Source organism: Odontesthes bonariensis, chromosome 10, assembly GCF_027942865.1.
Source record: "Odontesthes bonariensis isolate fOdoBon6 chromosome 10, fOdoBon6.hap1, whole genome shotgun sequence".
Lineage (NCBI taxonomy): Eukaryota > Metazoa > Chordata > Actinopteri > Atheriniformes > Atherinopsidae > Odontesthes > Odontesthes bonariensis.
In genome coordinates, this window is record NC_134515.1 from 17453515 (window position 1) to 17474770 (window position 21256).

General features: G+C 44.7%; 1 protein-coding gene across 4 annotated transcripts in view; it reads right to left on the reverse strand.

Moving 5' to 3' along the window:
- Nucleotides 1–111: 111 nt before the first annotated feature.
- The window catches only part of samd11 (sterile alpha motif domain containing 11), a 51958-nt gene continuing 30813 nt past the window's right edge, over nt 112–21256 (reverse strand). For 3 of the 4 annotated variants that reach the window (XM_075476557.1, XM_075476560.1, XM_075476559.1), the window contains 8 exons: nt 18273–18437; nt 12556–12709; nt 6172–6287; nt 5330–5408; nt 4373–5157; nt 2988–3121; nt 2043–2153; nt 112–1823 (listed from right to left, as the gene is read on the reverse strand). In XM_075476557.1, coding sequence (XP_075332672.1) covers nt 1539–1823; nt 2043–2153; nt 2988–3121; nt 4373–5157; nt 5330–5408; nt 6172–6287; nt 12556–12709; nt 18273–18437 — 1829 coding nt within the window. In that variant the 3' untranslated portion in view covers nt 112–1538. The remainder of the gene's footprint in view (nt 1824–2042; nt 2154–2987; nt 3122–4372; nt 5158–5329; nt 5409–6171; nt 6288–12555; nt 12710–18272; nt 18438–21256) is intronic. The other variant, XM_075476558.1, reaches the window with a different exon arrangement.

Consider the following 21256-nt stretch of genomic DNA (forward strand, 5'->3'; position numbering starts at 1 on the left):
TACCCCACCCTCTGCATATTTTTGTAGAAAAACCACAAACACCTGAGGAAGAAAAGACATTTGTAGGTTGTCTGATGAAAGCTCACTCGCACAAAGGAAAAGAGACGGCAGTGATATTTCTTTAGGATTTATTTCAACTGTGGTGAATAGAAAAATAGGATGAAGACAAAACTTTGAAGAGAAATCTAAAGACCATTTTAATTCATTGCTTGCGTTGTTAAAAAAGAAAATCCATAACAAATTCAAAACATTTGCATTAAGAGCTTTGTGCCTTTTCTTTTCCCTGCAACCAAGAGAAAACAAAGTGAAAGTATCTTTGGAATCGATCTTAAGGGCTAATTTTTATACATATCAATATCTGCTTTATCTACTACATCAAAAGTCCTATAAATATTTTTGTCCTCATATTTATATGCTGGAATAGCATTTGAGATTGGAGCTTCTTTTATAATATTACACTTTTTTTTTTTTTTTTTGAGAAAAAAAAAGGAAAATGAACAAAAGTACCACCAAAGTTCAGCAAGTCACATTTTTCAGTAAAGAAATCCTTTTTCGTGCAACTACATTTAACAAAAAGTGAAAGTACCACGTATGTAACCATCAGAATATTTTCATCTTAAGCGTGATTCTGTACAATTTTGCATGTTTATCCTACCTCCCACAGTAGTCAACACAAGTGTACAATGACTGCACACACGAGGAGGCTCCTCGATTCTGACCAGTTTTAAGCCTTTTGTATGTCAGCAAATGACAGCTCTACCGGTGTCAGCTCAAACATGAGTGAGTCCATTATGTGAGGCACTAGCCTAGCGTTTCCCTGTTGGACCAGTCTTCCTCTGAGACAATTAATGCAAAAAGAAACGGACACATTGTGAAACATAGTTCCAATTCCACACATCCGGTCATCTTTGGTATCGGGACAGTGGAATGCATAGTTGCAGTGATAGAAGAGAAAGCTGGTCAGATCTACTGCTGCTGAGCATGTGTTTCAACTCCAGCCTCTATAAAGACAGCGCCACTCTGCCGTTTGGCCTCGGGAAATAGTCAAAAAAAGAAGGGAGGGAAGGAAGGAGAGAAAAGTGGCGAGATGCGTCTCTCTTTAATTTCTGGGCTCTGCGAGGCTTGTGGTCAGCTCAGTCACAGATGGAGACAAGAGAAAGAAAGTGTGTGAGAGAAGAGCTTCCTCCTGCCGAGGAAGGAAGGAAGAGTTTCCGCTAGCGTCTGTCTGACTTGCAAGAATGTCGCTCTGCTCCTGTTTTTCTGGCAGGCTGTCTGTGACCAGCTGTCTCCTTTTCCTTTTTCTCCGTTCCTCTTGTCAGTTCACATTTCTCCCTTCCAGCCCAGTTTCTTTGGATTCTGCTCAGCTATTGCAGAGGCTGTCCAAAAGTTTCTTATTCCAGTCCAGTATTTTCCCATAAATTTCAGGTTAAAGGTCTCAAGGTAAGGGGAGTTGGATGAAAAGGGCTGTATGATTCAAGTGACCCTGCTCAGGCACATGCTTGATACAGGTCTTCCTCTCTGACCCCGCCTGTACGCCCCTACGAGGGAGTTTTTGCCTCGCATCTTCCCACCACCGATGAGCCATTACCATTTTCCTGTTTGGGGGAAGAGCACCCTGGTGTGGGGCCGCTGTATGGAGAGGAGCTGCTGCTGGTGGAGGTGGGTCGGTGTTGCAGAGACAGAGAGAGAGGCAGGGGGGTGTCAGATGGCGTGGTCAGGGGGTCCCTATCCCGCTCGGGAGGGCGCTGGGCGGCAGACGGTGGAAACGGGAACGCCAGCGGGAATCCTGTCATGTAAAAAAGCCTGCCAACACGACGCGCCACCTGAGGACATGAGAAGAGACCATATGACTGTCAGGACAGCCTGTTGAGCTGTGTGTAGCGGGTTAATGTTTGTATGTCAGAGAGAGAAGAAGAGAGGCTGTAGTCTGTGGGGGCAGGCTAGTTTAGGGGGATCAGCTATGCTACACTATGCTAGTAGTTTGCCCTGGTCCTAAGGACAGAACACACATTCAAACACACACAGCTCCACGGTGTGTGTACCTGTGAGCGGATCTTGAGCGCAGGCCCCAGCTTTAGTCCCATGGTGTTGAGCAGGTGCTCCTCAGTGAGCAGCGGCAATGTCTCTCCATCAATGGCCTGCTCCCGAAACACCTGGCAGAGACACAGCCGCTTCAGCTACAGCCCCGACACACACACACACACACACACACACACACAGCCTACACATACTCACTCACACCGACTACAAAACAGCTGCTCTACTCCAAAATGTTACATACCCATCAACATTTTCACAGTATGGACGATCCAATTGTGGTCTAATGACAGAAGCATAGCTGTCAACTAATAATGTGAAATACTTTCTTTCATTTTACATTTCATCTAAGGTTTGTAGGAAGCCATTTCACACAGGGAAGAGTCCCTTTTTAAAATATACATGCATGCTTTGTCTAAATCAAGGACAGTTTCAACCTTGATACCTTCAGCTGAACCAGTCGAATAATTTTTATGTGGAACATTGGCTCTTCCATGTTTTTTTTACAGTGGAGTTGTGTTAGTGAGACATCCGGACACCTCGCACGATATCCAGAATGATTAGTAACTCCTTAAACCCACATAATAAAGCGAGTATGATTGAAATATCAAATGTGTTGGCATTTTCCAAATTGATTCTGGAACAATAAATGGCTCCACACTTTTCATTCACACAAACTATACATGTACACCTACGCGCGCTCATTCACACAAACCCACAAATCTGCCTGAAACTGTGAATGTGACCATTCATGCGTCCACACCCATTCTCATTAAAAAGTTTAGTTGTTCTACCTAAACATAATAAAACCCCCCTTTTAATACTACGGTGGCTTTGGAGTATTCATCCTATCTTTGTCACTATTCTTCTTCTATGGTTAGTAGTCAGCCTGCCCCTGGCCTCCATTCCCTTTTCTCTCTCTCTCTCTCCTCCCTCTCCTGTTCTCTCACCTGTGTGTATTCAGCACACCCAGCCAGGCTGCTTATGAAGCCACACACATCTTCCACACTCCACTTGCTGATGTCCTCCACAGGGTTGGCTGTGGCTGAGTCCTCCCCATCCATGAAAAGACCTCCCAAAGAGCCTGAAAAAGCAGCAGCAGGTGAAAATGATGTGTCAATATATACACTGGCTCCAAAGCTGTTGCACATTCTGACAGCATTTATTTGAGCTGCTTCAAAGGAAAATGGCACATAGTCAACTGTGGTGAGTTTGTCTCATCACTAAGCTTTAACTTTAAATATGTGTACTTTGAGTCACAATTGTCATCGTTCATTTAAGAAATGAATAAATCTAAAAGTGTTTTTAGTGACTGCTTTGGAAACACTAGGTCACTGAAGCCGTATGACGAAACCCAGCAACAGAAATCTGACACTGACATGATACAAAGAGAATATTTGGTATTTCTACTCGAGGCGGGCAAGTGACTTGCATGAATTCTAGTAAATTCTATGACTGCAGCTGCGTTAGTCCACGACAGTCCCTCTCAAAATCTAGCATGCTTCTTTGGTAGGATGAGTACTTTCAAATTGCATCCGTCTTAGGCTGGGAAGCATTCAGAAAACACAAAGGAACAGTCCTAACAAGTAAGAATGTGACATTGGTTTTAAATAGATGTTAGCAGGCCATCTACCGCTAATTTACTGTATATTGACAGTTTATACTTGTCTGGCTTTTGGTGGAATACACCCTTGATGCAGATGAAGGCTTATTGCTCTTATGTGCTTTATCTTGAACTTTCATTAAACTGGATTGTTCTCATCAGTTTTTTAACTATGTTTTAACCTCTAATAAGCCTATGCACCAGACATACTATTTTTCTTCCTTTTTGATGTATATACTGCTTGCCTCTGTTACACATTACCATGCTAACAAATTTACAGTGAAAATAAAAAACATGAATGCATATTATGCCGACCTCAATTCATCCTCCATTTGCACCATCCTCAACATGCGCAATGGATTGTGGGTGAAACAAAAGGATCAAGTTCTTCAAGGGTTCATTGCTAACAGTCCTTTGGTGAAATTTTATGATGTGGCCATTAAGGATCCTTCCTTGTCATTGAGAAGCTCCTCACATGTAGACAAATCTGTGTGTGGACAAACAACCCCCCCTCCCCACTATGTTCTGTCCTTGTGGCTGTGCTGCTGCTGGTGTGTGTGGGGGTGTGTGTGTGTGAGTGTGTGTGTGTGTGTGGGTCACACTGGGGTCAGAGGCAGGGCCCCTAACAAGGAGAGGTCTCCACACAGGAGACATGCACACACAGAGTGACGCTAATGGGTTTCACATGTCAGCACTAAGCTTTGTGTGTGTGTGTGTGTCTGAGTGTCTCACCCGTGTGAAAGTAAGGGCTGGCGTAGGGAAATCCAAAGGGCAGCGACTGGGCGTGAAAAGCAGGCAGCGGAGGCATGAACCCTGGTGGCAGGTGGTACTTGAGGTCAGCCTTGCCCAGTCCAGGGGTGAAAAGGTGGCGACTGGGTGACTCTGTACCTGCTGAACTACAAGGAGCGCTCAGCCTGCCTGAACTCTCTCCGGTCTCCTTGGCACGGTCACATCCTCCCTTGCTGCCAGTCTCCTTGCCTCTGTTTCTGTCCCTGTCCCTGGGTTTACTGCTGAGCTTGGCACCCTCCCGCCTCTCTTCACACATCTCTGTCTCGCTGTCCGAGTCCTTCATCTCCTCATCGTGCACCTCCATGTCTTCCCCCCTTCCTCTGTCCACTCTTCCTCTTCTGTGGTCCACAATGTGTAGAGGTGTCTGGGGGTCTCTGCGGGCCACCTTCCTGGATTCAACATCTAACCCAGCCGTGGAGCTCTGGGCATGGGTATCTTTGGGCGTGGAGGACGCCCCTGGTTGTTGCGGTTGCTGGTTGAGGGTTAGGAGGGGTGTGGCAACCCCATGGCGAAGTACCAGCATTGCATTTGAGCGGCGGGCCAGTTCTTCACGGAGCGAATGTCCCTCTGGGAAGTCATGGAGACTCCGCAGGGCTGGATGGTCAGGGGGCAGGCCAGGAGGCAGAGCAGTCAGAGGGTCGGAGCCCAGCAGACGTTGCTGCTGCTGCTGTCGCTGGTGGAGAGTCTCCAACTCCTTCTGCCTCAGCAGCTCTGCCGACATCTCAAGTCTGAGGCAATGAAACGCAGGCTTTAACACAGAGGCCAAATATTTACAATACAGTGCTAGGTTTTTACCTTGAAGCTACTTCTATTCTATACATGACAATAAACCCAGATCAAAATAATTGTAGCTATGGTGATATAGCCTGTGATTATCAGTTCATATACTGCAACACACACCTTGCCAGATTTTGCTTCCTCAAGAGCTCCTGTTGTCGGGCAAAGATCTCAGCTTGAGCTGGTTGGAGGAAACCATAACCTGTTTAAAAAAAAACAGTAAGAAAACAAAGAAAACACACCAGTAAGCAAAAACTTAGTTATATGTGGTGTCACAGTATGCGAAAAACAAGTGGTGGAAATGTACTATGTACATTTCATCAAGTACTTACTTACTTGCTATAATATTTTCATCAAATGCTACTTTATGATAGGCTGCATTTTCGAAGGAAGGAACACCTGCTTTCTCTACTTCAGATTAATCATTTGGCAGCTTTAAGATTTTCCACAACTGATCATGTAACAAGCATTTAAAACGCATTGTCAAATATTAAACCAGATATTTCCAGCTTTTATGTCCTTTGATATCCGACAAAAAGCATTGTGTGGTCACATTTCAGATGTGCAAGTTGTTAACGATTCCTCAAAATAGTGATTCTTCCCTTAAACTTGTTACACAGTTTATTTTAATTTAATGATGAAATAATCCAAAAATCATTAAAAAAAAATTACGGATGATAAAGTGGTTTAAATTAGTTCCAACTTCAGGAGTTATAAACGTTGTGTAATTTATCAACAACAGTTACGAGGAACATTTTAATGCATTTTACTTACTAGAAATCTACTTTTGGTTGTAGTTTTATATGTAGAATTGTTACCATGCTGCTTTTTTTTTTTTTTTTCTTAAGGAAATAAACGTAATACTTCTTCCACCACTGCTGGAGCGTAAAAACAAATCTTCTGGTATCCTTCGTATTAGCTTAGAAGTATTATTCGTTTGTCTCTCAGCATCACTGAAGACTCACCAGGGGCCTGGCAAAGAGCAGAGGGCATGCCCAGGAATGGAGGCCGCAGGTGAGGTCCTAAGGCGATGTGAGGAGCAGTTGGAGGCGACAGGAGGGGTGGAGGATGGGACAGGTCTCTGAAGAGAAAAATAGAAACAAGATATTAATCCAATTCGGATTTTAGTTAACATGCCAAATGCATACTTTGCTCGTTACATTGAGTTTTCTGTTCTCAGCACATCCCAACTCTTTGTGTGTGTTTTTGCAGCAACACCTATGTATGTGGTGTATTTTTATCAGTGGCGCTCCAGAGGCCCCCATGTCGCCCCAACGCCTCATCAGTCTTGTCACGGTGCATAAAGCGCCGCTGGCCATTGCTGTACCCTGGACTGCAGCCTTCCCTTCCCGTCGCCTCTCTCTCTCTCTCTCTCTTTCTCTCTCTCTCTCTCTCTCTCTCACACACACACACACATACACAGTTCGAAATCCACACACATAATGAGGGCTGAATGCACAATGCCGGTGTGTCATGCTCCGACAGCTGGGGCGGCCCCTGCGTCTTGACCAGGGCCATGGGCTGAAGGACCTTCTAATTAACACTCATCCCTCCTCTTTTCTTTCCTTTTTTTTATTTTTTACGCTTTTCTCCCTCCCACTCACCCTCTCGGCTGCATTGAAAAGGTGGAGCATCCTGCAACCTCTCCTTCTGAAAGGGCCTCTCCATTATTGGCTCCGTCTTTTGTCCTTCTTGAGGGGGAAAGGTACCTCTCACCTTTCTCCCTTTCTGTCTGCCTTGACCATCTTTATTGTTGCCTCTACTCCCCTGTGACCTCTGAAAAAATCTGTCTTGACTGATTTCCCCCCCCCTTTATTTTTATTCCCCCCTCTTTCATCCCTTCAATTCCTTTCCTGAATCCTTCCTCTTTCTCTGAGCTTCTTGCACATCATTAGAGGGTTGTGTTGATGAAGAAGCCCATACAAAGCTGTCACAGGAGTGAGGCATATGCACCTTGACCCTCTGCAGGTGTCAAAGAAAGTGAAGTTTTGAGCCCTGAGTGGATGATGATGCTCTCCACGGCTGTCTCCGGGGCTCGCTCCCTACACTCACCTCCTGTTTCTCTCCTCCAAAGCTGAGCTGCAACCACACCAATCAGAGCTCAGCTGTGTGACTGCCGCTGCACAAAAGCATACATGGGAAACGAGCTGAGGAAAACAACAAAGTCAAAACCAACTCTGGGACGCGTGCAACCGCAAATATTGTTTTGCAACCGTGTTCAAATTAGCTAGCGCCTGCATGTCTCCCGCCTCTGTAAACGGTGAGGGAGGAGAGAGGAACTGCGAAGGGAGGGTGCATGTACAGAGCAGGAAGATGAAACGGGGGGGGGGGTTGGAGCCTGAGCCGAGATTGTGTGTGTGTGTGTGCGTTCATCGATCGCCTCCGCCGCTGAAATGTTAATACTAATCGTATAACCGCTCTCTCCGGCGGTGCCTCGCACTCCAGTGGCAGCTCCAATTAATCTTGGGTGAGGTTCTGTGGCGCGTGACCCCGGAGCCGCTAGCCTGGGCCCCGCTAGCCGCTGCTTATGTAATTACACCGCCCAGTGTGTAATCACCTGGCCTAATCCCTAAGGGCTAGCAATTAGCCTTGCGACGCACAGTTCCACCAGGCTACGGTATGGCGTCCACAAAACTCCCACCGTGGCTACCACATGCCAAACTCCCATCACAACCCCCTCTCTTTCTGATATTCCCTCTTTCTTCCCTCTCTGTGCACCGCCTTGCCGAGCGTTAGCCCGCAGATGAATAACGGTCAATTAAAGCTGCATGACTGGGGCTGCCAGGCGTCTGCGCCACCATAATTAGGCCTAATCACGGGTAAGAGAGGGAGAGGAGAGAAAGAGCGTGCGTCTGACACTCCCCTCTCCCTTCCTCCATCTCTTCCTTCTTTTATAGGAGGCAATTTTGAGGGAGGAGTGGCAGGCATTAGTCGTTTTGCTCTGGGGACGTGTGTGTGTGTTGTGTGTGCATGTCTGTGTGTGTGCGCGCGCGAGCGAGCGCGCGGTTTTCTTTTTGCACTATCTGTGCATTTTGTTGGCAAACCACTGACATTCTATATAAAAAAAAAGGGGGCGAAAACATTCACCTACTTTTCTCGTGAGACCGAAAAAAAACATTCACAAATGCAAGGTGGACTCATAATCACACAAAACTCTATCATTGGGTTCTGTCTGCCTCTGCCTGCAGTGAGGCCACGGGCTCCTGGGGAATTCACTGGTGTGTGGCGACCTGTCAGAGTGGCGACAGCGGTGCCGTCCCGCAACAGCCCAGGCTCCACTTGCGTGCGTGTGTGTGCGTGCGTGTGTGTGTGTGTGACAGGGCTGCCCTTAATGACTGAAGCGTGGGGGGATTAGGAGCGCCGCGCGGCCGCCTTCGGCTCCCTCTCCGCAGGAACACATTTACACAGGAAGCTCATTAAAATGGATGAGGCTCCCTCCACGCTTGCTCTCTCCCTCCCTCTATCTCAGTCACTCCCCTGCACCCCCCCCCCCCCCTTTATCTCACACTCGCTCGATCTCCTCGCTCTTTATTTTGGTTTATCTTTCCCTCACCTCGCCATCTCTTTTTGACTAACTTTCTTCATCCACGTTTCATATTTTTTCTCTTCATCCGTCTCACCTTTCTCTTCACTTTTCTCCATCCATCCCCTATTTGCCTTGCAGATGCTCGGTAAGCTTAGTGCCATTTAAGGCCAGACAAATGGAGCGCCACGCTCTAAGCCCATCGAGCGGCCCTAATGATTTGTTTTTAACAATGGGCCCTAATGGGCCCCAGATAATCAATGATGAGGGGTCGATGGAAAGGTGAGCTACGAGAGAGTTACAGAGTTAGAGAGAAAACAGATTTCATCTCCAACTCACTTATTTTCATTGTATTGCTTCTTTTTTTTTTTGCTTTTACTTGGCAGTTACCGTGATTTGAATTTAATCCTCACTCTGCACTCTCTCCGCTAATGTCTTAATCTTCTCTCTTCTGGGTTCTGTGTATCCTATGGATGGTTGATACTGTCTGGCCTCTAAATACACTTTATGGTACACAGCTAAAAGTGTGAACTTTACACCCATGTTATACCTCTCAATGTCTCATTTAAAATGTTTTGGCACCGATGTGTTGCCTTCAGTCTTTCCAAAAAGGCTTTTCTCCAGAGTATGGAGCCTGGCTCCAAAAGTGTGGTTGGGAAAAAAAGTTTCTTAATGGACCCCACACAAGGACATAGTCATGTTTAAACATGAGGGGAGCTTCCCTAAACTGTTGCCATCTTGGTGAAAGCACGCTAGTTTTTCAAGAATATCTTGTGCTGTGTCATTAAGATGTTTTGTCTGTTTGAAGCTAAATGCATCACCCCAAACATTGCCAAGACTAAAAGCACGTGGAAATGTTTGTTTCCTCTTTTATCTATGAGATGTAAGAGGAAGACGAAAATATATTGAAATATTATCACCATATCTTAGTATTATTTTAAAATTATTATTTTTCTGTTTTGCACCTTTTAAGAAGAGGTTCCCCTACAACAGCCACATGTATAAGGGGACCAGACCATAATGATAGTGGGGGCCATCTTAGGCTGGCATCCCTTATATAAGTTAATGTACAACTTTTTTTTTTTTTTATGCTCATCTGTTAAGGGCCAATAAATGCAAAATGATGCTTCAGAGGATGGTGTCCTCCCTAACCAATCAACAACCAGAACATAACAAAGGTGTTAGTCTCGTAATAGGTTCCAAATTTCATCCTGAACTTGAGATAGCCATTTCAAACATTAGCTTGTTGTTGTATCCCAGGACAGTTTATTTGGACAAGGGGACATACTGGTGAGGAGACCCATACCTTGCTGCCTCATATTTCTGGGGTGGACCCACAGCTATGGTGGCACTCTCCTCACATGTGAGTGGTTCCTGGTTTGGGCAATGGACTGTTTCACAAGCTGCACACCATGAGGGTTGTTCTAACGAGGGAAGGGTCACAACTGGGGTTTATTAAGGTTTACAGCATGAAATGTCTTTTTTATTTTACTTACATTTATTGCGATATTTAAAGATCGCAAGAGGTCCTGATATACAACCTTTGGTAGCCACTGGGTGTGTCACCAGAGAAGCTCAACCTCAGTCCAAAACAAACAAAATCAAATCTGACTGCACACCTAACTTAGAGCACTTCAAGCAGCTCATAGATCTTCGTCACTCACAAAAAAAAACAAAAAAAAACAGCAGGGTTGACTCTGTTCTTATCCCTCTCCGTATATATGAGGCTTGGTGGATGAATAATGTATTTGATTGAGTGGAGGAAAATCTAGAAGTTTGTTTGCTCAAGGACTCACATGCACTAGCATCGAACTCTGAGTTGGACCAGCTGCCACACCGTAGAGCAGAGGGGCTTAGCTTACAACACGGAGGGGGAGCGACTTCTCTCTCATAAGAACACCTTCATTCTACAATATCTTCATACAGCAAACAGAGATAATTGCTGCGTTATTAAGGCTGAAATAAATATTATATACTTAACCTTAAAGCTCATATATGTCCCAAAGCTTTTGTTCATCATTAAAATTACTGGAAGAGGGTTGATTTTTGAGCCTGTTTTCACACCTAATCATTTTTTCATCCGACTTCTCAGAGCAATTGTACATAGATATGCTGATTCACTTAGTTTCCCAGCACCAAGCACTTTATGTTAAGCAATGTAAAAATCTTCTTAATGTTTGTGGTTCCAGTATCGCCAGCAGGGTATCAAACTGGACCACTGACATATTGACATCATTCTGCAGCTCGTTTATCAGCTTGTGAAACTTTCCTTACATTTGACACGAGATAGAATGGACCCAGTATTTACTTTTCTTTAACTAAGTCAGAGGACCATAAAAATCATCCTCGCCGCTTGAAGGCTCCATTTTGCCGCAAATTATCATTTACTGATGATTAATAAGACACATCTGACTAAGTGTGCATGCTCCCTTTGTTTTTTTGTCGGTGAAAGACTTTAAAAAAAAAAAAATGCTTCAGAAAAATATGGACAGAGGTTCCCCTAGTCTGTTGGGAATATGCTACAGAGATGTACAATTCCTCAAACATCTCAAAAAACTAATTGTAATTAGAAATACAATTCATTTCAATTCTTCAAATTTACAACAAATCAGTTTAGAATATAAAATAATACGCAATACTTCCGATCCAAGTTTTAAGTCATCAGCTGCTCACTGCTGTCTACATGCTGTCTTAAGTGTTCAGATTATCACAAACAGGTGCAACCTTGTAAAGACTTTGCATTACTTTCTTTCCCTTTTCTTTCTGCAGTCACTCGAGTGTTTTTCAACATATTTTGCTCATTCAGATTTCTTTTCTTTTTTTTTTCTTTCACATGCACATTGTGAGTTAGGGCGTTTAGGAGTTCACAGGGAGAGAGGCGGACAGAGTAAGACAGAAACGGATGGATGGATGGATGTTGAGGCCTGGTTAACTCTTCCCAGTCCTGTGAGACTAATTACTCGGTGTGCTGTCGGAGAACGGCCACGGCTCACTGAGTACATTCACACTGAACCACTGGCCTCTCACGCTCACAGACGCACAAATTAGCAGACATATTCACACAAACAAACCCAGATTCAGTCCGCATAGATGAGCAGGCATGCAGACTGCAAGCTTGAAAAATGGAGCAAACAAACACGCTTAGACCACTCAAGTCCCCCTCCTCGCCTCAACACACAAAATATATACACCCCCACTGTCTCCCAGAGCTGCACCACACAGCGCCTGGCCGCTGCGCTTCCTGCTTATTTCCCCCTCCTACCCCCCACCAACTCCTCTCTGCCTCACACACACACAAGCATACACACACCCCCTGCTGCCGCACCGCCGGCCCATTATCGATCCCCCGCCTCTCCCCGCGCCACATAAATAATCGACAAGCAATTACCCGCCCACTCCCGCTGCCCCCGGCTTTGTTTGGGAGGCGCAGGGGGCAGCGCTGAAGGTGGGGGGGGCTGACGTGCAGGCGTGCAACTCCACACTGGTAGCCAAGAGGTTTCTGGAGCCTTACTTTAGACATGCATGTGAAAATGCACACGCTCACACAAGCACTGTGCAGCTCACTTTAAAAAAAATAAAATAAAAATAAATCTCGTTCAGGAAGTGAAGATTGAATGAAATAATGAAAGGAAGACAGCAGCAGTGTACTGATGCCAACTGACAGGCTATTAACTCTTTCAGCTCTTATACAGCATGGACCATATGTGTGTTAGGAGGAGGAGGAGGAGGTTGGGTTTTTTAACACAATGAAAAAAAGCGGGTATTGCTAGTAGGCAGTACAGGGATGTGGTTTCAACAACTGCAGCTCGCTATGGCAGGTTTTTACCTCTCGGTGTAATGTGCGTCCCGATGCTGCGGCAGACCCTGCTTGCGTCTCTGGCTGGATGATGAAGAGCTGCCTGCGGAGGGCAGGTGAGCTTCTAAGGTTGCCGGATTCCTCACTGCTGCAGCCAATGCCTCCTGACGAGCACGCAGGAGGTCTGGATAGAGAGGAAAAACAAAGTGGAGGATGACAACTGAGTGACATGTTAACGATGATGGATTATAATTGAGACAAAAAGGGAGATGTGGATTCAGAGAAAAAACGCACAGGGGAGGGTAAAAAGTTTAGCATCCGACTGTTGTTGTTTGTGCGACAATATCAACAAATATCGAACATTTGTAGATTCAGCCAATAATACAGTCACCAGCTTGGTAAGATTGGTGTATCATATCTTAGCTAGATATGTTGCTGGTTTACTGTAGCAGAATAAAAAAAAATCATGGACTTTTAGAAGTTATTTATTGTAGTGATGGATGGAAGGTCTTAGAATGGAGACAGCTCATAAAAACACAGAATAAGTCATTCTAAAAACTTCACTCGCCTCATTCAACTTTAATGCTTAAACTATTGGTCATGAATTTCCTAATCCCAGTTATGATAATATATAAATACACTGAGCAAAGAAAAAGAAGGCATGGTATGAGCACACTGGTGCCAAATAAGCAAAATGGTGTTCAAAAACCAGTTTCGAGTAAATGTGAGAACATAAACACTGGATCTGCAAAATGAAATAGCTCAAAATATACTGTGAAAAGTTGAGATGTGATAAAACTTTTCAAAACCAAACATGTCCACTGTGTTCTGTACACATGAGCGAAAAGCAGCTTGAAATCAAAACAACAAGCACACAGTGTTTTTACCCCTCCCCACCACCATAATCATCATGCCGTCTCTGCCTGCCCTCTCCCTCCACCTCCTGCCCTCGGCCACTCGCCTCATTCCACCTCTTCCTTCCTTCATCCTCCTTTCCCCCTCGTAGGAGAAGAGGACTCATCATTATCAGCCAGGCCAGGCCACACCAGGAGACATGGCTTCTAATGAGAGAAAAATCCATCCTGCCTTCTCTCCTCCCTCTTGCTCCCTGCCTCAATCTATCTACACCCCCCACCACCACCACCACCACACACACACCCCTCCGACCCTCCACCACCCTTTTTTTAATTAGACAGATCCTTCGGGAGCTAGGGGCCATTTCCGCCGCCGGTACGGGTGTGATGTGTGTTTCTGTGTGTCTGCGTGATTTAGGTGCTTGCGTGTGCGTGCCTGACTGTGTGTTGTGTGTGCTGAAGCAGTTGAGTGGGCGCCAGGGCGGGGGGGGGGGGTAGGATGAAGCGACAGATATTAATGCAGCCTAGCTCCGGTGTATCGATCTGTTTGCTGCGCCAGGCCGCAGGGGACTCGGCTGGCGGCAGACAAGGGTGTGCGTGTGTGCGTGAGTGTGAGTGTGTGAGTGTGTGGCAGTAAAGTGGGGGGAGGGGGGGGGGGGGGGGGGGGGGGGGGTGAGAGATAAGAGAGGGATCAGAGGGAACTGAAGCCCCAAAGTGCACACCCAAACACACACACAATCTGTTGTGCAGTTGTGACAGCGTGGAACAGTTGACCTCTGAGTCTTCTATGGTCAGAATCCCACCTCACCAATTATTCTGTATGACTGGCTCAGTTAAAGGGGAGCTTTAGCAATTTTTAATATGGCACTTCCATAAAGTCTGGGGACCTCCAAGTAACGGATTTAAGAAGAATCGATGCTGCAGAGGCAAAGGCATCCTGATCGCTCGGCAGCCTCTGGACTAACTTTTGCCTTTAGACCTTAAAAAGGACAGCACACACACACACACACAACTATTTAGGAAACATCACCAAGCAAAGAAGACGTCGTCACCAATGTCACAGCACAAACAGAATTTTAGGGACACTAAAAAGGGATGAACACAGCTGGACATGCTTGTAGTTGTTGCCATGGTGACACAGGAAGATACTGATGCTGGTTAATGCTGGAGGATGAGCTACAAGCTTTTTTGGTGATGATTCAAGTTACCCTTGCAGTGTTTTCAGTCTAGTTGTGGTTTCTAAACGCAGCACGTGTTCTCAGATTGGTAAAGAATATTTTGTGTGTTCTTCCTATTTACCACGTGTTTTCCTAAATTGCAGGGCATTGAGTTTTTAGCACCAGTGTGGCACAGAGCTGACAAAAAGGGATACTTACCATCATGGTGTTTTGAAGATTCTTCCTTCTCGTCTTACAATAAACTTAACAAAATCCTCAAACCAAGATACCTCATATCCTGGCTTAGTTATATTACTTTTACTGTGATAGCTAAATTAGCTTTAACCAAACTATAACCTACCACAAAAAAGCGCCCCCCCCCCCCCCCCCCCATTTTATCTGTTATTCTAGGTAATGCAATTTTGTTTAATTGGTTTCTAAACCCCAGCCCTTTTGTCTAAGAAAGAAAAAAAACTGAATACTGAAGCACTGAATGTATGCTCTTATAACAGTATAATATTGCATATATTCAAATATCTGGTATTATTCATAGACTTTTTGTAAATTAAAGTGCAAATATTTTCTTATTCTATGACTATATTGTGTGTTTTCTGTGGCATTTAGAGTGAACAGCAAAGAATTCCATGTACAAGAAAACTTGTTTTTAACTGTGCATATGACAAAAAAAAACTTGCCTTGAATTTGAGGTAAAACAGCTAAAGAGTTGCTTTAAATGTAAACAATACCTGTGAAAAAATGTAGAAACTATTATGATCCTTTTTCTCTTTCTTCCTTTCTATATTCATTCATCCCACGCTTATAAAACCCTCACTGCGGCACTGGGTCCATATTTTGTTCTCTCCCTCCCTTTAATTCTCTTTTATGTGAACTGAGAGAAGCAGGGTCACTCGGGGCTCTGCCCTTCTGTGTACGTGTTTGTGTGCACAGGGTATATAGTCAGACTCACAATTTTCCCCTCTAAAACTCTTGTCTCGTGTTGCAGCTGCTGGGACATGAGGAGAGTCCATCTGACTGCAAATTAGAGTCCTAATTGAGGACAAACACTCTCGTACTTTCATACCTCTTACTTTGCATGAGTTATTTTGGGTTTTGGGAAGTTCCAGTTTGCCATTTGGACCCAATCCCTTTATATGTGCCGTCCCATTTTCTCACTATAATCATTCCTGGAATTGGGTCTAAATCCCTTCAGTTAAGCTGGGTTTTCCTCAGCAGAAGAATGCAGGCGAGCGCTGCGCTGGTGCAGCTTGGCTGGCCTAGTGCTGGATTTTGAGGACTGGCAGATGCACAAAAGGCAACAACCATCCACCGAAGCTCTGCATACACCAGAACATTAGCTATCTTTTCAGGAAGTGGTATTTAGCCATTCACTTAAGCCTGCATGGCTGCAATGTAACAAGTCTGTCTCTCTGAGCTTTTTTTGTTCTTTGATCAATCTCGTCTTTTTTATGATACAAAGAGATGTTGTCTACAGTTCCGTGTTTCAGTGCAAACTGAACTGCAGCGGACAAAACAAAACACACCCTCCATCCTGCTCCTCCTCTCACTTTCATCTGGATCGCTACCCCAACCTCTCATTTTCTTTTCCCTCTCCCTCAGTCTCCTTTCATCATATGGAGGGGGAGAGAGAGCCCTCCTGGCCATTTCTCCAACCCAGCCAGCCCTCCACCTCCACCCCCCCTACACACTCTTTTCCCAGCTCTTCCTTTGCCCATCAGGTCCAGAGAGAGTCTCTCAAACAACACCTTGCACCTACACATTTACACACACACATCCAGACACATAGGCACACAGAGATCCTCTTCACCCCCGCCTCTTTGGCGCACACGCACTTTCATTTTCTGTGCCCTACACTTCAAACACATGAAAGGATGCTCTGCGGGGACCAAGGCTAAAGGGAGAGTTGGCGGTAAGGAAAAGGAGGAGGAGGGGAAGGGGTTGTAGAGGCAAGCTTGAGAGAGAGATGTATAGGAGGGATGAGGGGCACAAGGGTGAAGGGAGGGGGAGGTCACAAGAGCCCCATTGGACACCAGGTCAATGTCAAGGGGCTCTCACTGAGGATCAGCCTCTCGAGAGACAAAACATCCCCCTGTCCCAGCTCATACACCGTTGGTGTGTGTGAGTGTCACTTTTTTAACAAGCTCCACCTGTTTACTGGAGAAAGGGAAGATGTGGAGGTAGTGTTATCACATGTGTTGTAAATAAACAGTTGGGGGATATCTGGAGGAAGTTGCCAGGACTGCTGCACAGGGCGCCTCTACCACTTAAAGGACCTGACAGGATGTAAACACACACACTGCATGTAACGATATGGAAATCTTGACAGGAAGTCGTCTTTAAGCATGTGACAAACTTGTATCTATGTGTTTTTGTTGTGTAGTTTTGATTTCTTGCTGCAAGAGAAGTTATTTATTCACTTTTCCCACATCTCTGTTCCCACGTCGTTTTCTTTGACCATTTCTCTCCTTAGTTTCTTTCTTTTTTCTTTAGTCCTATTCCTGGTGTCTCTTTACCTTTGTCGCGTCTTCTTCTTCTTCTGCACACAGGCATCTTTTAAGTGTGGCTTCGAAGAAGAACGCACGTGAGCAGAATAAAGGACAGAGTGGAAACTATCAAACAATTTGGAAATGGAAGTGAAGGGGGGGGGGGAGCATCTCTGCATTGTGCCAGAGTGCCTATCTAAAAACCGGCAAGGCTTCTGGGAAAGGAAGCCAGCGATCAGACTGAGCCCTGAGCCATAAAACCTTCACAATCCACCGCATTTTGCTTGTAAATCCTCTAAGACACAGGCAAAAGGCAATTAAAGCATTTATAGGCTTCGCCCCCTAGATTTGCAGCCAGCAATTAAAAATCATTACTAATCAAATAAAAATAAAAGTAGCTCAAACTACGATTCAGCCAGAGCATCGATTGGATTTATGCTACTGTGAAAGAGCTCATAAAGATGGGTATGACTTAATGTTACATTCTTACTGAAAAATATGAGGGAAATGTTAACATTTAATGGCAGTGACAATGAAATGAATAGAACGCCAACTTATAAAATACAAATGAGGAAAGTTTTCTCTCTTTTTTTTTTTTTTTTTTTTCCAATCAAACAACAATTCTCAAGCTAAAACCAGTAAATTTTATGCCTGCAGACACTGAGTAAATATGTGACAAGCTGGCAGTTTCCCGGGTGTTAGGAGATTCACAGGGTTGGCAGGCAGCCAATGAGAGCTCCCGGATCAATCATGGCATTGATGCATGTGGGTGTTGTTAACAGCGGGGAGCCAGGGTGGTCAGAAATCACCCGGAGTGACACTTTGACACTGGGTGGGCAAGCACTGCAAATAGAAATGTCAGCTGTCTCCATGGCTGGGGTTTTACCACAGCAGCAGGGTGGCACACCTAACACGGTACTCTGAACACAGTGCTTCGGTCTGGGGTTACAAAGCAGCACTGCACCTCAGTGACTTGTTGACAGGTGATGGGAGATGTTTCTTCTTTTTAAAGAAGCTGTTGAGTGCGTCGAGAGGAAGCTCTTACAGTCTGAATTAAATCTCAAGTTGCTCTGAAATAAATAAGTGCATCTAGAGCCTTCATGAATCAATTCTCACTGCCAAAGAACTATTTAAGAATCAATTGTGAACTGAAGCATCTGTGGTGCGTGTTACGATGGCGAGGATGATGATAACCACATACATAACAAATATCAATGCAGAGCCTTTAGACTGACCGTGGCCGGGCAGACCCATGCTGCTCGCTAGCTGGTAGAGGCGTTGCTGCTGCTCCTCATAGGACCCTTGCTCACTGAGCGCTGACATCATACGCCTGTAATGCTCCTCGGGGCTCATGTGGCCGTGGCTGCCGCCTGCCTCCACCACCGGGCTCTGGGAGTTTTCTGAAGAAGGAAGAAACAACTGTCAGCGTCCAAGTCATTGGTAAATAAATACTAGCTTGATACAGTAGCACTATTAACTTGGTCCTGATCGAGTGTTTTATAAAAAAAAAATGCATTTTCAGCATATCCCCACATCCACATTCATTTCCCCACCAGTCATGACCATCAGTGGCCTGAAATGGTAACCAGCATTCACAGATCTGTAGCTGAAAAACTCAATCTTAGGATCTTATGACATTACTAATCACAATGTCAGGAACTGCTGTTTGTCATTCTGGCAAACACGATATACCCGAGAAGGGATGAAACACAAAGTTATCTAATGCCCGTAGACAAAGGGACTTAAGGCTGCAGTATGTTGGGAAAAAAATGACATCAATATTTCAATTTCTTGAAAACAGTGATTACTTAAAGGGACCTACTCAGAATACATGAATCACTTTGTGGGCGAGTGCAGCGGCACAGAAAAACAATTTTTACTCGGATGACATTTTTTTAACCGTTCTTGAACTTTAGGCTTAAAACTGTTTTAACCCACTGAAAGCGAAACTTGACTCACCAAGACATCCAATGACAATCTGACAATCCATACAAAAGAGAGTAATCCGACATACTATTTATGCCATGATAGTTTTCTTTTCTTTGGATGGCAATCAGACTTGACTTTACAGTTAACACTCATTCACAGCTTCGTTTAAATGTTTAAACAAATATGTGATGTTGCCTTGTGTTGTGACAAGAGGAACAACGCAATAAAGCATCGCTCTGTTTATCTAAGAACCAAGCTGAAATAAATGATATTATGCCAGACTTTCTTACAGATTCCTGATGGAAAACAGGAGCCATGTTCTATCAGGCAAAAAAAAAAAACACAACATAACATGTCTTGTTATTTTGCTTTACTTCACATTCCTTGCCTTGTAATTAGACCGAATATGCACACTGAAGTATTGATGCGGAAAAATGAAATAGTGCATCCCTACTTTTCTTCAGTGGAAATCTCTTTTACTCCCTCATCCTCTTCAACTCCACTGTGGTAACAAAGCACTTAAGAGAATACTGGGAACATATTTTATCCATCAAAAGTGACCCTTTTTTTGTAGTTCCTGCTACATTGAGGGTAGAGCTTGTCGCTCTAAGCATGACTTACTGGTCAAGTAATGCCAGCTGTTTTTTATCTCCGCCTTTCTGTCTCAGTCTTCTCACAGTCAATCGTCACCAATTCTGTTAACTTTAAGGTGTACTGCATGAACAGTTGCTTTTGTAAACGACATTCAACTCATCCATTCCCTGCTCAGAGTGTGCTGCAGCTGAGACTCCTGGACTGATTTGCTTCATCTTCCAAGGATTTGTGGAAACACAGGCAGCCGTGGTCGGAGAGAATATTCTTACGTCCTTGGTGAAAGCCCCAGGGATAAAAGTAACAGATACCACTGGTGGAAAAGCAGCCAAAAGGCCATTTTAAGTTACATTCAGATTGAATCCTCTAAAAAGTTTCCATCTTAAACACCTGCATTTCAGTCCAAAATCTGAGAGAAGGAATAGGTTTTCTGTTTTTGAGCTGAAGAGACAGGTGTATTTTTAGGATGAAATCGCAGTTCAAAACAGTGAAGGGAGACATGATAGACACAGAACAAGAAACTGCAAAAGAAATATTCCATACATCTACAGTTTAGGATTTTTTTAGACCGCTGCCATCATTGACCTTCAGCCTTCCCCACATATCAGTCAGAAGCCTCTACACAGATCATTCGTTGAGAAGCCTGGAAGCCTCATCACATGAAGTTGTGCACACACAGCCATGCAGTCTTCTGAGCCTGACCCCATCATGAAGGAACAATTTCTCTGACATAAAGCATGGCACTTTCTAAGCTAACAGTGCTATACTGTATTTTGACTGCATATAGTAAAGATTAAAAAAAACTAAAATAATAATAATAATAACGTGTGTATATAATATATGATATGTGTGTTGTACTGTAGGGTTTAAACGATGTGGTGTATATCTATCTAGCTGTCAGTCCACATACTTAATCTCTCTCTGACCTCCCTCCTCCCTCATTCTGTCGATAGTAACATGATCTAAGGTAAGGGTGGTCGGGGATATATGGGGAGGTGGTTCAGGAGTTGGAAGAGGGAGAGAGAGCACGAGGTGGAGGAGGGAGAAGCAGAGGAAAGCAGGGGTTATTTTTACCACCTCCTCCTTATTGAAACCTGAGTCTGGCCCCGGGCAGGCGAGCAGGAGTGGCGCTGAGGAGCGGAGGTGGGGTGGAGATGGTGAGGGAGGAAGCCAACATGCAGGCATCTCTGTCTCCGCCGCCAAGCTCCTGCTAATCCACCCAAGGTCCTAAAGTGTATGTGTCTGTGTGCATGTGTGTGTGAGAAACTAGTCAGTGCCTGCCTTAAGTTTTCCTGCTCTCTAAACACAGCAGTAGGTGCCGACTTTGCAGCTAAAAGAAAAACAAACATCATTTAAACAGGGACAACCAATTTCTCTCCATCTATACGTTACTCTCTCAGGCTCTCTTTTAGTCTATTTCTCTACCTGCATAAGTCATTAAAGGATAGCGTCAGTCGCCAGACTAAAGGGCAAGAAGTAACATCCAGCCCAGAGAACACAAATGCAAACACACATACAGGTGCCGAGTCAGGATTTGGGTGTGGACAGAGCTCAGGGTTAAGACATAGGATCAGCAATGTTTTGAAATGGCTTTTCTGAGCGCAGCAGGCGGCGCACACACACATAGCCACACAAACACGGTCTTTATCTCTCTCTCCCATGCTGTGAATATACAGCAAGGAAAAGTTTTATACATACG